Raw genomic sequence first — 16,956 nt, forward strand, 5'->3', positions numbered from 1 at the left:
CCTTTTAGTTGGTTGATGCCATAACTTATTTATCATAATATGCCCATTCATTCAATGATATCTATTAACCGTTTGGATTTTCCAATGTTATTTAATTATATTATAAGCATCGTATAGAATTAATCCAAAAATACTCATCTTTGAATATTCTAATTTAGAAATAATAATTACCGATGCATTTATTTACTTGTTCAATTATGAAAGAAATTTCGCTTATTAATCTTTATTTATATTTATTTTTATAGGAAATAGCTTCATCAAAATTTGTTTGAGCAATTTCAATAAGATATTCTCCGCAGAAGAACCAGTGTCAATGCTTCTCACTAATTAATAGTTTCTGCCTCAACTAGATAGAATTAGAAATCTCGTGTCACCAAACCTTGTTGGAATCAACGAGCTAACCAACTTTAATAAGATTGTGGATAGCTTCTTGAATAGTACTAGAGCCATGAGAAATTTAGACTCTGCATAAGTTATTACAAGCAACAAAATATCATTAAAAATCAACTCTGTCGGAGTCGTATTATACCCACCGTTGAAGTTTGTAGATCATATACCTTGAGAATCAGACTCCGAAAATGGCATCTAACAAACCTTGTGACATGTGTGAACGTCGTGGAGAATCGCACGAGTTTCAACCACCTCGAGGTTATACTGTTGTACAAAGTACGAATTCGTACAACAGTTTTTGAACATTGTCAATCAAAGTTCTCGTCGCCGCGACCTATCTAGTTCTAGCCGCAACGGGAATGTACGGCAGCTACATTAAACTGTCGTACAGAGAAACCTATGAGAGACAGATAAATAAAAACGGCCATGCAATATTCGTCTCCGCGGTGAGAGTGATTCCCGCCGTGGCCAAATTACAAAAGCTTGGACATTTCAAATAAATTGTTGTACAACGTGCTCCTAGCCGCAATAAGCGTAATTGGCGCCGTGGCGAGGAGGCTTGGACGACATTTTTTAAGAACTGTCATCCAAAGTGTGTCGTCCAAACCATAGTTCGCAGTAGTGTCATGTGTTACTTCTTGTTAGCATCATTTATTGAAACTGAATGATAACTTACAGATTTTATAAAGGTCAAGGGTTTATTAGATGATAGCTCATAATACTTCAGACTTCTTTGTCAAATAGGATTATTAGATGCCAACCAATGATAACCTGATGAGTCTAACACCTATATGTTCCTCACAATTGATCACAATACAAAAAAATTGAACTTGATTCTGCCACTCTCCTTTGTGGACACGTTGTAACGCTGTAAATGTTGATATACATATATGTCTTGTGTAGATACAAAGAAACCTGCAATTGAGAATACAAGAACAAGGGAGATAACTGCAAATGATGTTCGAGAAGCAATGCGAATCAGGTATGGACAAGATAAAGGCTTCATCCTCAGCTTTTGAGAACCCTTCTGCCGCGCCTTCCGACCCAATTCGAGATTCCCCTGAAAAGGGTGACCCAGAGACCTCCAAAACCGACCACGAGAAAAGTGAAAACGTTGCCAAAACTACACCGCGAGAAGGTTCTGATAAGATCAACGGGCATCAAGAGGAAGCTGAGAAACACGAGCCAGACTCGTGCGAAGCTGGTTCTCAACCAACAAAGCGTCCGAGAACAACCGAATAAGCCGACTCGCAGGTCAACGTAGCATTAGAATTGAAACTGACAATACGTCAATAGTAATATCGAGTAGCCGTAGAGTGGAAGAAGAGCTTTTGAAACTTGTCAATTATTGCAGTTTGAGCTATCATTAAACAAGTTTTGCCACACTCTATTCTTAATACTCGTATTTAGGGCTCTGGGAATTATCTGGCTCCATTGCCGTGTTATCTGCAAGGAATCAACTGTTCTCGGGTCTAAATTATAATAATACAGTGCCGTCGACTACATAACCTTGAGATTAATGCTGTTGTGTTCTCTCTATTATCCTTTGGATGTTTACTTGTAATATCTTACCGGCTAATTCCTTTACGGATTGTATTGCGTGTTGTGTTGTGATTGTCGAAGAAAATTCGGGAGGATTGTGTGTGATTGAGACTAGGTAATCTTTAAAGATCTAAAATTTCCCATCTTACAAAAAAAAAACACAACTCGATTGATGACCAAACACGAAGCTTAAATCATACACGGCCAGAGGCAATAAAATGAAGTGACAACCAAACTTCAAGCTTAGGTTAATCAGAAAATATAATCTAGCATGCTTCCTTTGAACCTAAGCAACAGTACCAACAAATATATATTATAATAGAAAACAAACCCATTTTTGATCTCCTACCAAATCACTAACGTCTCTTAGAATCAAACTCACGACTTCCCAACTCACAGTAGGTAGATTCAAACTCTCTTGTCCATTCTCTTTTCTCCTTTTTCACTCTCAATCCCCACAATATAACCACACTCTCATCATTCCTCCACAACAAAAACCAACTCTCTCTTCATCCCCGATCTCCTCTGATCATATCACCACGCCATGACAGAGTGGAAAAGTGGAAAGCGAGGCAAGAAAAGAGAGGAAATGTGCTCAGCAAAGACGATGTAAAAAACGTTGAAGCCGATGAGGATGATTACATGTAAGTCTTAAATCACCTCTCAATAAAAGAATAAATAAAAATTACTCACAACTGAATAACAAGAGTAGGCCAATTTTTATTTATTATTGAGCTATGATTAAATGGACAATCTTAACATTAAAGTTGTGTGCTTGAAAAAGAAAGACAAGAAAGTCACCAATAATCTCCACAAGAGCAATTCCCATCTTTATGATACTAACTGAAGAATAGAAGTAAAATGAAACAAGGTGTAGTATAATTGTTGAAAGAAATTACCAATAATCTCCACAAGAACAACCTCCATCTTTGAAACGGTGAAACCTACTAGCGTCCCTGAGAACGATTTCTCTCCCGGCGACCAAAGCGATCAACTTGATCGCGGAGTGGCAATCGCCGCTGACCCGATGGCCCTGCACGATCTGCAGCGGCGTCCCGTCGGAAGTACTGATGATCCCGAACGAGATCACGAGTTTCTCGCTCTGATGCGACGACCGTTCTTCGCGTTCGTCGAGCACAGAGCCTCGCTCGGGGACGTACCCGAGCTCTGTGATCTCGGCCGTCAGTTCCTCGAGTTTCCGGTAGATTTTTTCGGTTTCCGCATGGGTCTTGTCTCCAGACCGAAACACGTGAGCAAATCCGGAAGAAAATCCTTAGACCCTTCCTTTTCAGGGTCCGAAGCACGGAAGAAGCTTCCTTTGCCTTTCCTGTGGCCTTGTATATGTTCAAGAGGACTAGATAGACGTTGAGCAAATCCGGCTCCATTCCGTAGATCTTCTCGGCGGAGATTCTCCCGAGCTCCAAATCCCCGTGGACCCGGCAAGCGGTGAGAAGCGCGGCCCACATGTTGATCTTGGGCTCGAACGGGGCTTTCAGTATCATCGTGTGGGCTTCTTCCAACCAGCCTTCTCTCCCGAGCAGCTCGATCATGCACTCGTAGTGCTTCGCCCGAGGCTTGACATTGTGGTCTCTGCTCATCGACTCGAAGATCGCCCAGCCTTGATCGGAGAGGCCCGAGTAGAAACAAGCCGAGAGGACCGCGAGGAACGTGACGTGGTCTGGGATGATCTTCCGGTTTTTCTCCCTCGTCATCCTCTCGAAGAGCTCGATGGCCTCTCTCCCGAGCCCGTGGTTGCCGTACGTGGCGATCATCGCGCTCCACGTGATCACGTTCTTGAACGGCATTTTTTCAAACACGTTGCGGGCGTCCTCGGCGCTGCCCCACTTTCCGTAGAAGTCGACGAGTGCGGTGTTGGCGACGAGGTTGAATCCATAGCCGTGGCTCACGAGGTCGGCGTGGACTTGCTTGGCGTGCGCCAGCGAGGCGAGCCTGGAGCAGATCTTGATGACTATGGAGAACGTGAATGGGTTGTGTTTAACGCCCGAATCTCTCATCTCGTAGTACAAACTCAGGGCTTCCTCGGTGTGTTCGTGGAGCGCGTTCGCTGCGATGATCGAGGTCCAAGCCACCGTTGTCTTCTCCGCCATCCTGGAGAACACGAGCCGAGCTGTACGTGCCGGAGTTTGGCCGGGCGTTCGGGCACTTCTGTATCCACGCGGGCGGTGATCGAGGAGCTCGAGCGGAGCCTGAGGCTCTCGCCGGACCAGACCGAGGCGTCGAGGATGACTCTGCACCGGTTCAGGAACACGTCGTCGAGCTCGATATGGTACGAGCTCGCCTACGTGGAGGTGAAAAGGAGGGTGAAGAGAGGGGATAGGGTTTGGACCGTTTGGCAGATCGCGTTCGGGAGCGGCTTTAAGTGCAACAGCGCTGTTTGGGAGGCGATCAGGGACGTTGAACCGTCGAGTGAGAACCCTTGGGATGACTGTATTCATGATTATCCGGTCACTGTTGTTCAACGATGATATGTATGTATATAATATATATGCGTGTGTACTTTGTGTGTTTACGTACGGAGGAGAATGAGGGTGGTTTGTTTGAGTTGTGTGATATGAGACATGCACGTGCGGTTTTTCTTGTTTGGTTGGTTTGGTTTGATTTGATAAGTATTGTGTGTGAGTGTGTGTGTGTGTTTTTTTTTTTTTTTTTGTGTGTGTTCGTGCTCTAACTTCTAACAGTTGTGAAAGAGATATTTCATAAAGTTGACCTAAATGTGTACCAAATATTATTACTAGACCACATTTTTTAAAAATATTTAAAACTGAACTTTTGGCTCCAAAATGGACGAAAATACCCCTCTAACCTTATAAACCCTCTTTCTCTCACATATTCTCACTCAAATCATCTCTCAAGCTCTCAAATCCTCTCTATTTTGGAGTAATCATGGGTAAGTTAACTAATTTTATCATTTTGATTATATTTTTGTCTAATATTTAGGGGTTTAGGGTAACTTAGGGTTTAGAAAACTTTTATATCTAGGATTTTTCGGCTAAAATCTGGAAAATTAAGTTAATTTGCGACCATTTGCGATGAAATTCAAGTTACTTTGCGATGAAATTAAAAAAAACACAAAAATACCATTCACGACCATTTGCGACCATTTGCGACCAAATGCGACCTGTTGCGACCATTTGCTACCAAATGTGACGAAATACGACCGGTTGTGACCATTTGCGACCAAATGCGACAATTTGTGACCTGTTGCGACCATTTGTGACCTGTTGCGACCAATTGCGATCCTGTTGACTTTGTGTTGACTTTTTTTATGTATAACTGATTTTGTTGACTTTTTAATGCTGTTTTTGTAGTTTTCCTCCAAATTAATGGCACTTGGAGAGAAATGCGCATTTATGGGTGTTCAAGGATGCTAGAACTGAGTCAATCGATGTTTCGAAAGATCTGACGTACACGGAATTAGTGGATAAAGTGTACGAGATGATCAACGTGGACAGATTCTCGTACGACTTAAAACTTGAAGTCCCATACACAATGGGTGTACTTCCAATAGCACCGCAAGTTTTGACGAACGATGCGAATGTTTCGTATTACTTAAAGCATAAACACCGAAAGAGATTTCCGATTTGTGTAAGTTTGATAGCCAAACATATCATCACGCCACCGAATATCATCGCGCCAACAAGTGTATGTTGAGAAGTATACAAAGGAAAAGGAAAAGAAATTATGGTTGAAGAATTGTCTCGAAACGAACCGAAAAAGAGACGGAACCACAACGATGACGAACACACTACACTTGCAATTGAGGTGTATGATCGAGTTGAAGACGAAGACGAAGTGTATAGACGTGATAGAGATGATTACCACAATGATGACTACCATAGAGATGATAGAGATGGCGAAGAATGTTTCCATGGCGAAGACAATGACGGTGTCGATGAACACAACAACGAAGGAGAGAGAGGTGAAGAGTTTGAAGAATTTGTGAATCGTGATGAATATGATGAGTTTGTAAATAATTTCACAGTCCCATCAGGCCATTGTCAACCATGCGAGCCTACTAACATAAGATTATCTTCGGAGTGCGTCGTGCCACCAACGAAGTGTGGTCCATCCACCTGGAAAGCTCCCGAGTTCACACGCGAGGATGTAGTGAATGACTTTCCAACTCAAAACCGAAGTCAATCTTCTACAGGTAACGTAGATTTCGTGTAAAAAAATATAAGATATGGTAAATTAGAATTAGCAATATCTAACTATTGTTATCTAATCCTTGACTGTAACAGCTAGCTCAGAAGAAGTATATGTTGGACTGGTGTTTGACAACAAAGATGAATTGAAGAAACATATGTACTTGTTTGCTCTAAAGAATAATTTTGAGTTTAGAGTTAAATCTTCGTCGAAGAGCAGATGGTATCTTCTATGCAAAGATGAGACATGCACTTGGAGGATGAGGAGTATCATATAGTGGAATGCAACTTGGATTATTACGACTTACGAGAGTAAACACTCTTGTGCGCGCTTGGTTCGAACGGAGGGTCATATAGGAGCTAAACCATGGGTTATCGGTCACGTCTTTAAAGATAAATTTGGAATTAATTCGTTGGCTGACTATTCATCGCACAATGTAAGAGAAGAAGTCAAGACAAGATGGGGCGTTAACTTATCGTACTTGAAGGCTTGGAGATCTAGAGAAAAAGCTATTGGGTACGTGAGAGGTACACAAAAAGAATCTTATCAGAAGTTACCGTCTTGGCTGCATATGCTGAAGCAAAAGAATCATGGGACTTTAACTGACTTTGTGAGAGATGGTAACAAATTCAAGTACGCCTTTTTTGCTATTGGCGCATGTCTTAGAGGGTTTAAGTCTTGTCGACCGGTCATAGCAGTGGACGGTGCATTTTTGAAGACAATGTATGGGGGACAGCTGCTTTGCGCAATCACAACGGATGCGAATAGTCAGTTATCACTACCAGAAATTTGGCCTCTAACTACTGCTGAACGCTGTAGTCATTTTAAATCCACTACAGTTTACTGACTGTCATCTATTGCACTGGAGTCTTATCTCTTTGATTATGACTCCAGTGTTTGGCTGTAGTGTATCTGTTTTATAAGACTGTAGTTAAAATATATAACTACATTGTTTAGATGTAGTCTTACTAGTGGCATCTATAAATACTACATCGTTATGCTGTAGTTATATAGAACTCAATTACATAAGATAAAAAAACTACAGTTTTAACAAGTAGTCTTAATTGAGTCAATTAGACAGACTACGACGTTTTTGTGGCATCTATTGCACTGGAGTCTTATCTCTTTGCCTATGACTCCAGTGTTTTCTGTTGAAGACTACATTTTTATAATGTAGTTGTTCAAATTTTGAGTCAATAAACACTACAGCTTTAAAGAGTAGTTATAATTAATTGAGTTGGACAAACTACGGCGTTTTTGTGGCATCTATTGCACTGGAGTCTTATCTATTTGTCTATGACTTCAGTCTTTTTTGTTGAAGACTACATCTTTTAGGTGTAGTTGAAAATTTGAGGTGGTTCATGTTTTTATCTTAGACTACTGCGTATTGTTGTAGTCTAGGAAGATAGATATTTATATTTAGCTTTAAGACTACATTTATAAATTGTAGTTTTCAGTTTACGCACTTAAGACTCTAGTTTACGTTTGTAGTCTCTTGTGTGATTTAGCTTAGACTACTTTCTTTTAATTGGAGTTGAACTTAACGTCATCATTTAACTACATTTGAATTCTGTTGTAAAATATCTGTGAATGCAATATTTTGTATAAAAATATATATTGAATTAAAATGGTTCAATCTTCTAATTTGTATAATTTGTACCTATATTTGTACCAAAACACAAACATGCATAAAAACACATCCACATAAGTACCAGATTTACATCCAACCATATATCCTGAATAATCCTACAAGAGTACCAAATTCATACCAATCATACCAAGTACCAAATTCATCAACATATCCATACTAGTACAGGCATACAAAACCACAATACCTAAATCCAAAGACGTCTCTGCTTCATGCATACTAAGTGCCAAATATCACACAATTCTACAGCAAATCCATCCAAGTGATATCATGATTCTACATAAAATACAAAATAGTTTGATAGTGTCCAGAACACTACCTAATACAAAGTTTGAAGGTAGGCAGCCCATTCTTGGCCCATCACATCGAGCTCGTCTTGAGTATAGCTACGTTTTCCATCGAACTATATTAACGATGAAAAAAATGAAAATTACTTAACCACATCAAGTAAACAAACAAGCTTATAACTATATTAAGGCTGTATTTTTCCAGAAAAAAAAAAAGATTAAGGCTAAGCAAATTACTTTAGCTTCACTCGAGATTAGGTGATGGCCAATGATATCTTCCATGTACTTAATCACATAATATCCACACTCTGTTCCGCCCGGTTGTCGAGGACACTAGACAAACAGAAAAAAGTAAGTTAACAACCAATGATTGAGTCAGCTACAAAATTCAGATTCAATCCACACAGTAGCTCAACCCAATTTCAGATTCAATCCCAAGCACAAAATCAGACTAGCTACAAAATTTAAACATACCTTAACAACTTCCCATGTAGCTTGTTTCTTCATAGTTTTGTTGGCTTTCGAGTTGACTAATTTCATAGCACTACGTACAGAAATACACATGTCATGATATATATGTAATGTATAACTATGTAAGATCCATAAATATGAAGAAGTCGATCAATGTGTGAACTCACGTATTAATAACAGCTTTGATATCATTTCCAGGTTTACGAGCAAGAGAATCAAAGTAATAAACTCGGTCATTATGCGGGTCGAGTGCAAGCAACGTCCAATGATTTCTGAATCCACGTAAACAATGTATTAACCGTCTAAGCACAATATACTCATGTAAATATACTTACACGGGATTGAAAGGAGCTAAGAATAGTTGACCAACACCACAACCCTCCATTCTGTTGGCAATAAGGTCAGATTTTTGTCCACTGGTCCCCATATTCAAAGACACTGGATCTATGAACGCATACATAGATCCAATTTTCATGCTCATGATCTTCTTATACAAGTAGCTAATTCACATAAAGCAAATATTCATTATGATGTGCCTAAAATATACATATATTTGAAATAGATCAATGAGTATTGAAAAGATTACCTCATGTACAAAACAATGCAGCTCGACGTGATCCACTCCATGCTACAAAATGCCATAATATCATCACGAAGAATATATAGAACTCGATCTTTGCCAAAAATATTCTCGTCCAAGGGAAAAGATATTGAGTTGTCATTCCCCATGACTTTAGCAACATTAGTCTTGAGATATTCTAGACTCCATATCTTTTTGGTTTTTTTCCTGGGAAACCTACGAACGGGTGTTACCACCTGAAAAGAAACACGTATTGGATATTCTAGACTCCATAATTTTAAAAAAAATGAGCAACACGTAAGAATTAGTTGAGTGATTACCTTGGATTTCTCAATTGTAACCATATTCTTAGGCCACCGAACTTGATTACCAACTACTTCTTTGACAGTCAATTCATGTTTACCCATTCGCATTGGAGATATAGCCTTCTCATCAACGCACATATCTACATGGACACGTACAACTTCATCCCCCAATTTGATTCCCCAAACTGTTCCTTTGGTCGCAGTTTCAGAACAAATTTTACCATAAGCAACAACATTAGAAATGCTGTCCACAGCTAGTTTACATGGTTGTTCCTTAAAAAAAACAGAATTTAGTTTAGTAAATTTTAACAATTAACTAATTAAGAACCAAAACAGGGGTCATTTTTACCTTTCCGTTGGCGAAATCTCTACGCCCGATCAATTCGATATCATTGCATTCTTCCTGGTAGAGTTTTTGTTCGTCACTGCAATTTTCCTTGTCATCGGAGAAGTGTAGATTTGGTTTTTTGGCTGTGCAACTACCCTTATCTAATTGAAGAAGAGAGCTTTTGAAGTTGTTATCGCCAGCCTTTAACTTCATGTTTTCCTCTTGAAGTTCCTTGATTTGTAATAGTAAAATTCGCCTTTCATCGGCGTCTCGTTGATGTGCCTCTGTCAGTTTCTTTTGCTCCTCTAAGACGAGTTGCAGGACATCGCTTGTTTTTGTCTGCCTTGGAGTGTTGAAGTACTTTGAAGGAGTAACGCCATGCCCAATACACCTTACTAAACCACCACGGTCTTTATTTCCCAACGCTAATGTGAGAGCGTCTTCCTTCGGGTTTAAATAAATAGCCCTATCCGTAATCTTTTTGGTACAATCATCCTACAAGTATACAAACATATAGGTAAGTTAAGTTTGACTACCCAGATAGACAAAAAAATAGTTCAATTATTTATTCTAACCAGATTGTCTATAAATGAGCTAATCTCTTCATCCTCTGCAGCACTGCCTTTTGCATAAGCGATCTTCCAAAGCTCACTTCGAGATGGTTTACCAGTGCCACCCCTTTCCTTAGACTATAATAGAGCAGGAAATGAAACAATCCACATACTAAAACAACTTCACAATATCAATATAAAAAACAGTCTGATGCACATATATCAACTTCAATACTCACCAAGTCAGCTGCTACGTTTGCGAATCCACGCCTAGAAAGGTGGTGCCGATACTTCATCTTCTTTGACTTGTTAGACTGTTCTGTACTCAAAGTTCTAAAGTCATCGGAGAGACGTTTCGCAACAAAAATCTTCCAAGATTTCTGCGTAATAAAAGGATACGCCGGTGGCGGTTTTGCAAACATGCGTGGCTTGTCAACATAGTTGTTGATGTAATTGGTTGCCAGCTTGTACTTGAACTGTCTCCACTTTGTACACGCAGATGATAATATAGCTTTCTTACCCTCGAAAGGCACGTCATACGATGTCTGCATAAAAAAAAAGCACGGGTATTACATATGGAATACGACACCATAGTTTTTAAATGGAATCAGAACATGGCTTTACCTTGATTTGATCCCACACTTTCTCCTTGAGCTCAGTTGATACCGAATGCCAATTTTCGATCTCAATGGGTACAGTTGATCGCACAACAACACCTACATAGCTTTGCATTTCTGAGTTTGTGTCACCGATGCTTTGTCCAAGGTCATTGTAAGTTATTGGCTTCACCACACCATTTGCTCTAGCTATAACAACCTTGGTAAGAAGAGTAGGTCCCCTTGATGTCCTTTTTTTTGCTTTTGGTTCCACTGTTGTACAGTCATTTGGCACTGATGTTTGTTTTTCCTTTTCCTGAACTACAGGTCCAGATTTTTTCTTCTTTTTTTGTTGCGGTGCCACTGCTGTGTCGTCATTCTTTTCCTCCTCTAAGCGTCTCAGTGCCTCTGATTTGCCAGTGTTTTTTTCCTCAACTATACATGCCCTTCTTGTCCTTTTTTTTGCTCGAGATGTCTGTGATTTGTCTTCATCTTTTGCATCAACCACAGGTACACTACACCTACACACAATAAGGTTATGAATCAGAATTATACACGTACAGACACAAACAATATACATCAGTATTAATTATGAAACAGTCCCACACACACACACACACATAAACATGTTAATTAAGTTTTCTCACTTCTTCCTCGCACTAGTCATTATCGATCCAAGTACCCTCTTCATCTATTTGCAAACATGTTTCGTCATCTGTCGAATCTGAAGACTCTGCATCAGAGAATAGTTCGGTGGCAGGAGCTTCATAATCAACATCATCCTCTGGTATTGGACTAGCAAAGTCATTTTTCAAATTCGGTACCATAATTGACCACGACGTATCCATTCCCTCTTCTACATAGAAAACTTGTTTGACTTGGTCTGCCAAAATGAATGGATCTGACTTGTGACCAGTCTTTGAAAGATCAACCACTGTGAATCCATCATCTACCTTAACACCCCTTGAACTGTCAACCCATTTACATTTGAAGACCACCACTTTGGATACGACATAGTCTAACTCCCATATTTGTTGAATAGTCCCAAAGAATGTCATGTCTGAAACAATTGGTTTCTTGTCCTTTGAGCTGCACACTTGCATTGTCTCAGCCATTACTGCGACACTGCTATTTTGAACAGAACATGTGTCATCACGGTCCTTTGTGAAAAAACGAAATCCGTTGATGATATATCCACTGTAGGAAAGAACGTGTGCTTTCGGTCCATGTGACATCCACCTTAATGTCTGTGATACCGAAACTCTAGACTCTTCCAAATCAAGAGCAACCTATAGAAATTTAAAAAAAATAACACACTTATTGATTTTGTGTTACTAGTTCTTGTATAATGAACATATACTTTGTCACGGAGCGAATTGGTAAATGATTGATTGTGCTCATCTTGAAGCCATTTCTGGTCCTTCACTTTACTTAGATTACATTCAAGCAAGTACTCCATATGCTTCCTAAGTAGCATATCAACAAGTCACCATTTGTCTTAAAACATATATCATATGAAGTAAAAAAAAAAATTATTTACTTACTTGATATACGGACTGATTTCAGTAGTGTTCTCCACCACAAAAAGATGTGCTTGCTCCAATTCTATCTGTTTAGGTGTATGCACTCTTCCAGAAGAGATTGGTTTGCCAACATCTACACCCGATTCATTTCTCGTGGACGGAACACCAACAGATTCTACAGAAGTCAAGTACTCCGAGCAATATTCCATACCTTCTTCAACTATGTAACATTCTACAATACAACCTTCTGGTCGGCTGCGATTGCGCACGTAACCTTTCATAACTTTCATGTTCCGTTCATGTGGATACATCCAAGTTAGACGAACCGGTCCACAAAATTGAACTTCTCGTACTAGATGTATCATTAGATGAACCGTTATGTCAAAAAAAGATGGTGGAAAATACTTTTCCAAGTGGCACATAGTTGTTGTAAATTCTTCTTGAAGGCTTGCCAGTTTGGAAGCATCGACAACTTTGCTGCATATCGCATTGAAGAAGCGAGAGACTCTTGTTATTGTGGTTCGGACCTTCTTATCCAGCAATCCTCGTAATGCGACTGGAAGAATCTGTTGCATAAGCGTATGATAATCGTGTGATTTCAATCCAAACAGTTTTAACTCCTCCATCGACACACAGTTTCTAAGGTTGGAACCGTAGGGCCACCGGGCACTTTGAGCGCTGACAACAGATTGCAGAACCTTTTCTTCTCTTCCTTCGTCAATGTGTAGGTTGATTGAGGCAAATATGTTTTCTTGTCACCAACCTTTGGATGAAGCTTGGTCCGGATGCCCATATCCTGAAGATCTAAGCGACTTTTAAGACCATCCTTTGACTTGTGCGAGACATCAAGCAATGTTCCTATAATACTTTCACACACATTCTTCTCGACATGCATTACGTCCAAAATATGACGCACAGGAAGAAACTCCCAATATTTAAGATCAAAGAAGATTGACCTTTTTTTCCAAGGGAGTATCGGATCTGCCTTTTCTTCACCCTTCTTCTTCTTCGAACATTTCCCGTATACATATCCAATACGAGTCACCTTCTGTAAGACTTCTGTTCCGGACAAGCATGTAGGAGCATCACCGAGTTCTTGGGACCCATTAAATGCCTTCTTTGCTTTTCTGAAAGGATGATGCCGATTCAAAAACCTGCGATGACCTAGGTATGCGACCTTCCTGCTATGACGAAGATACAAGCCATGTGTGTCTTTACCACATACTGGACAACCATTGTAGCCTTTTACGACACAACCGCTCATATTTCCATACGCTGGCAAATCGTTTATTGTCCATAGCAGAATGGCTCTAAGAGTGAATGTCTCTTTTAAATGAGCATCAAAAACTTCGATACCTGTGCTCCATAACAGTTTCAGGTCGTCCACGAGGGGTTCCAAGTAGACGTCGATGTCATTTCCCGGTTGCTTGGGACCCGATATCAGTAACGTTAACATGATATACTTCCTCTTCATGCACAGCCACGAAGGAAGATTATATGTTATCAACGTAACAGGCCACGTACTATGCCGACTACTGAAAGAACGATACGGATTAATCCCATCAGCCGCTATAGCCAATCGAAGATTCCTTGATTCATCTGAAAAAGAAGGCCACTTCTTATCTATCGATTTCCACGAAGCTGCATCGGCTGGATGTCTCAAATACCCGTCGACTTCTCTATCGTTGGCATGCCAAGTCAGATTCTTCGTTATTTCCGGTGTACGGTACATTCTTTTAAATCTGGGTATTGGGGGGAAATACCACAAGACTTTTGCTGGAACACCTACTGTAGGTTTCATGGACCCTTTTGGAATTTTCCACCGAGATGCATAACAAACAGGACAAACATCGAAATCAACCTTGTCCTTCCTATACAGAATACAGTCATTAGGACAAGCATGGATTTTTTCATATTCCATACCTAAGGTACACAACGTCTTCTTGGCCTCGTAGATAGACTTTGGCAATTGACTTCCTTTCGGAAACATGTCACCCAACAGCATCAACAGCTCATCAAAACTTGTATCGCTCCACCCGTGTTTGACTTTCAGATTGTACAATCTTACTAAAGCTGATAACTTAGTAAATTTCAGACAACCGTCGTAGAGTGGCCTTTTCGCATCTTCTACGTATTCAACAAACATGCCAGAATCTTTTTCCACAAGATTATTAGCGGCCTTAACCATTTCGACGGTATTAAAAGCATCATCGCAGTCACCAAAAGTATGTGCTTTTGGTTGGTGGATGAGCTTTTTGTCTGTACTACAGACCATGTTTTCACCATGGCATGTCCAAATAACGTATGTTTGGTCCATACCATTACAGAAAATATGATCTCTGATGATTTCAAAAGAATGCGATCCCATATTTCCACACCTTTTACATGGACATCGTAAGGACTCCAAATTGGGTAAGTTAATTTTACAAAACTGTAAGAAAGATTCAACACCATCTTCAAATTCTTTTGAGCGTCTATCGGAATTTAACCATGACTTGTCAATTCTGTGAAAATGTGTTATTTAAATCAATTTATTAAATGACCTAATAGTCTAATATTTCTACAACCGGATCAACAAGAACTTACTTTGTACTTTGTAAATGTGTAAATGACATATGAAGCATAAAAGTACTTACTTTGTACTAGGATCACCAACGTGTGCTTCTCGGGAACTATCCCCACGACCAGAAGATCTCGAAGTCTTTTTAACGGCTTCTAATATCCGTTTTGTCACTCCTGAGACCTTTGGATGAGCATGACCAACCTCTAAAACATAATAAACCAAACACACAGAGTTCAATTAGCAACCACAAGCACACACACAGAGTTCAATTAGCAATCACAAGCACACACATAGAGTTCAGTTTACTTACTCACGCGAACCATTGTTGACTGAGTTTAATCTCTGTACATAAGAAAACATACACAAAACTGAATAAACTAGATAATTTGCATTCTTAATCTACAAATAGGTAAGAAAAGGCAATGAGACCCCAAATAACCCCAAATAGAGCAACAAAGCAATGAGACCTCAAATAAACCACAAATTTCTAAGACTAAACCCTAAATTTCTCAAATCCGTTACTAAATAACCCCAAATCGAGCAACAAAACTGATGAAGAACGGAAAAAAAAAGCTCATACCGATCGAAGACGACGACGTTAGGATTATGACTGGAAGACCTAGAACAAGGTTTTTAGGGTTGTGATGTGTCGCCGGCAAAGCTGCGACGGTGGTCAATGTTGGGTGGTGTCAGTGATGGTGGTCAACGAGAGTCAAGTTCTTGTTCGAATGTTGTTTTTTTTGGAGCAATATTAGATATGGTATAATAAATGTTTCAGTTGTTTTAGTTCCTCGTGTTGCGTACAAGTATACTTAGTCATTTTTTCTTACTTTTCATATTCATATATGGGTGGGAAACAATTTTGTTAGTGGGAAATTTCCCTCCCGAACTCAAATAGTAAAATTTTGTTAATTTTTTATATTTTAAGTATTACAACTCCTTCTTTACCTTTGACTGTAGTGTAAATGTGCCAAAATTTTGTAGGAAATTTCCCTCCATCTAAAAATGGTGAAATTTTGATCATTTTTTATTTTTTGGGTATTACCACTACTTTTTTATATTAGCTGTAGAGAAAAATAGACCATTCTCTACAGCTTTATATTCGACTAGAGTCTAATATAAGCATAAAAAAAGGTGACCGTAGTCTGTATTCAAAGACTCCGTTAAAAGGCTAAACTGGAGTTAAAAAAAAACTGTAGTTGTATCCCATATTTCTGGTAGTGTATATCCACTTGCATTTGGGGTTGTAGATTGCGAGTGTCATGCTTCATGGATTTGGTTTTTGAGGAAGTTGCGAGAAGCAATCGGTGAAGACGTCCCAAGTTTGGCGTTTGTATCAGATCGACATGTTAGCATCGAGCACGGTCTCAATGTTGTGTTCCCAAGCGTACCTCATGGAGCATGCTACCATCACTTGAAACTGAACGTCCAGCATAAGTTCAAGACTGATCATTGTGAGCATGAACTGTACGGCGCTGCTTACGCTTTCAATGAAAGATCATTTTGTGCACACTTCAGACAGCTGAGACAGAAAGACATCGAAATGGAAAAGTATCTTGAAGAAGTTGGTATCGATCGATGGGCTAGAGCGTTCTTTCCAGGAAAATGGTAAGACTATGTACCTTCGGTCGTTTATAAATCTACAATTTCTCGTGTTATTAAAGTAGTTTTTGTTGTTTTTAGGTACGAAGTCATGACTAGCACTATGCAGAAAGCTTCAACAGTAAAACGAGGAATGCTAGAACGTTTCCGATTACGACACTGCTTGAGTTCATTCGATTCGCACTCCAGAATTGGTTTTTCGATCGAGTAGAAGAGGCTAGCAACTTGACAACAAAATTGACACCAACGTGGCAAGAAGATTTCACTAATCTCAGCGACAAGTCAAAATTCGTCGACGTGTATCCACTTGGTCTACATGAGTGTCATGTCAAAGACCTAACAGGTGAATATAACGTTGACTTGCAGGCGGAGACATGCACTTGTGGACTTCTTCAACAATTAG

The 16,956-nt window shown here is 39.7% G+C and overlaps 2 protein-coding genes across 2 annotated transcripts in view; both read right to left on the reverse strand.

Annotated features, from left to right (window-relative positions):
* Nucleotides 1-16,956, reverse strand: part of LOC149387722 (cellulose synthase A catalytic subunit 9 [UDP-forming]-like) — a 71,797-nt gene that overhangs the window by 15,438 nt on the left and 39,403 nt on the right. The gene's annotated exons all lie outside the window — the stretch shown is intronic.
* LOC149387725 (uncharacterized) lies at nucleotides 12,705-15,274 on the reverse strand. The gene is made up of 5 exons (XM_089624577.1): nucleotides 15,262-15,274; nucleotides 15,025-15,154; nucleotides 13,041-14,727; nucleotides 12,841-12,954; nucleotides 12,705-12,740 (listed from the first exon to the last, which is right to left on the reverse strand). Exons 1-5 carry the CDS (start codon nucleotides 15,272-15,274, stop codon nucleotides 12,705-12,707), a joined length of 1,980 nt encoding a protein of 659 aa, XP_089480703.1.

The sequence above is a fragment of the Urtica dioica genome, chromosome 8, assembly GCF_054948205.1.
Source record: "Urtica dioica subsp. dioica isolate 48M chromosome 8, U.dioica_male_clone48M_v1_H2, whole genome shotgun sequence".
Lineage (NCBI taxonomy): Eukaryota > Viridiplantae > Streptophyta > Magnoliopsida > Rosales > Urticaceae > Urtica > Urtica dioica.

What these genes read in the sequence shown, in the direction of transcription:
- LOC149387725 (XM_089624577.1), bottom strand. An exon ending in GTTGGTGATCCTAGTACAAA is followed by an intron (nt 14,728 to 15,024) that starts GTAAGTACTTTT and finishes TGAAATCATCAG; the next exon opens with AGATCATATTTTCTGTAATG. An exon ending in AAGTGCCCGGTGGCCCTACG is followed by an intron (nt 12,955 to 13,040) that starts GTTCCAACCTTA and finishes CTTATGCAACAG; the next exon opens with ATTCTTCCAGTCGCATTACG.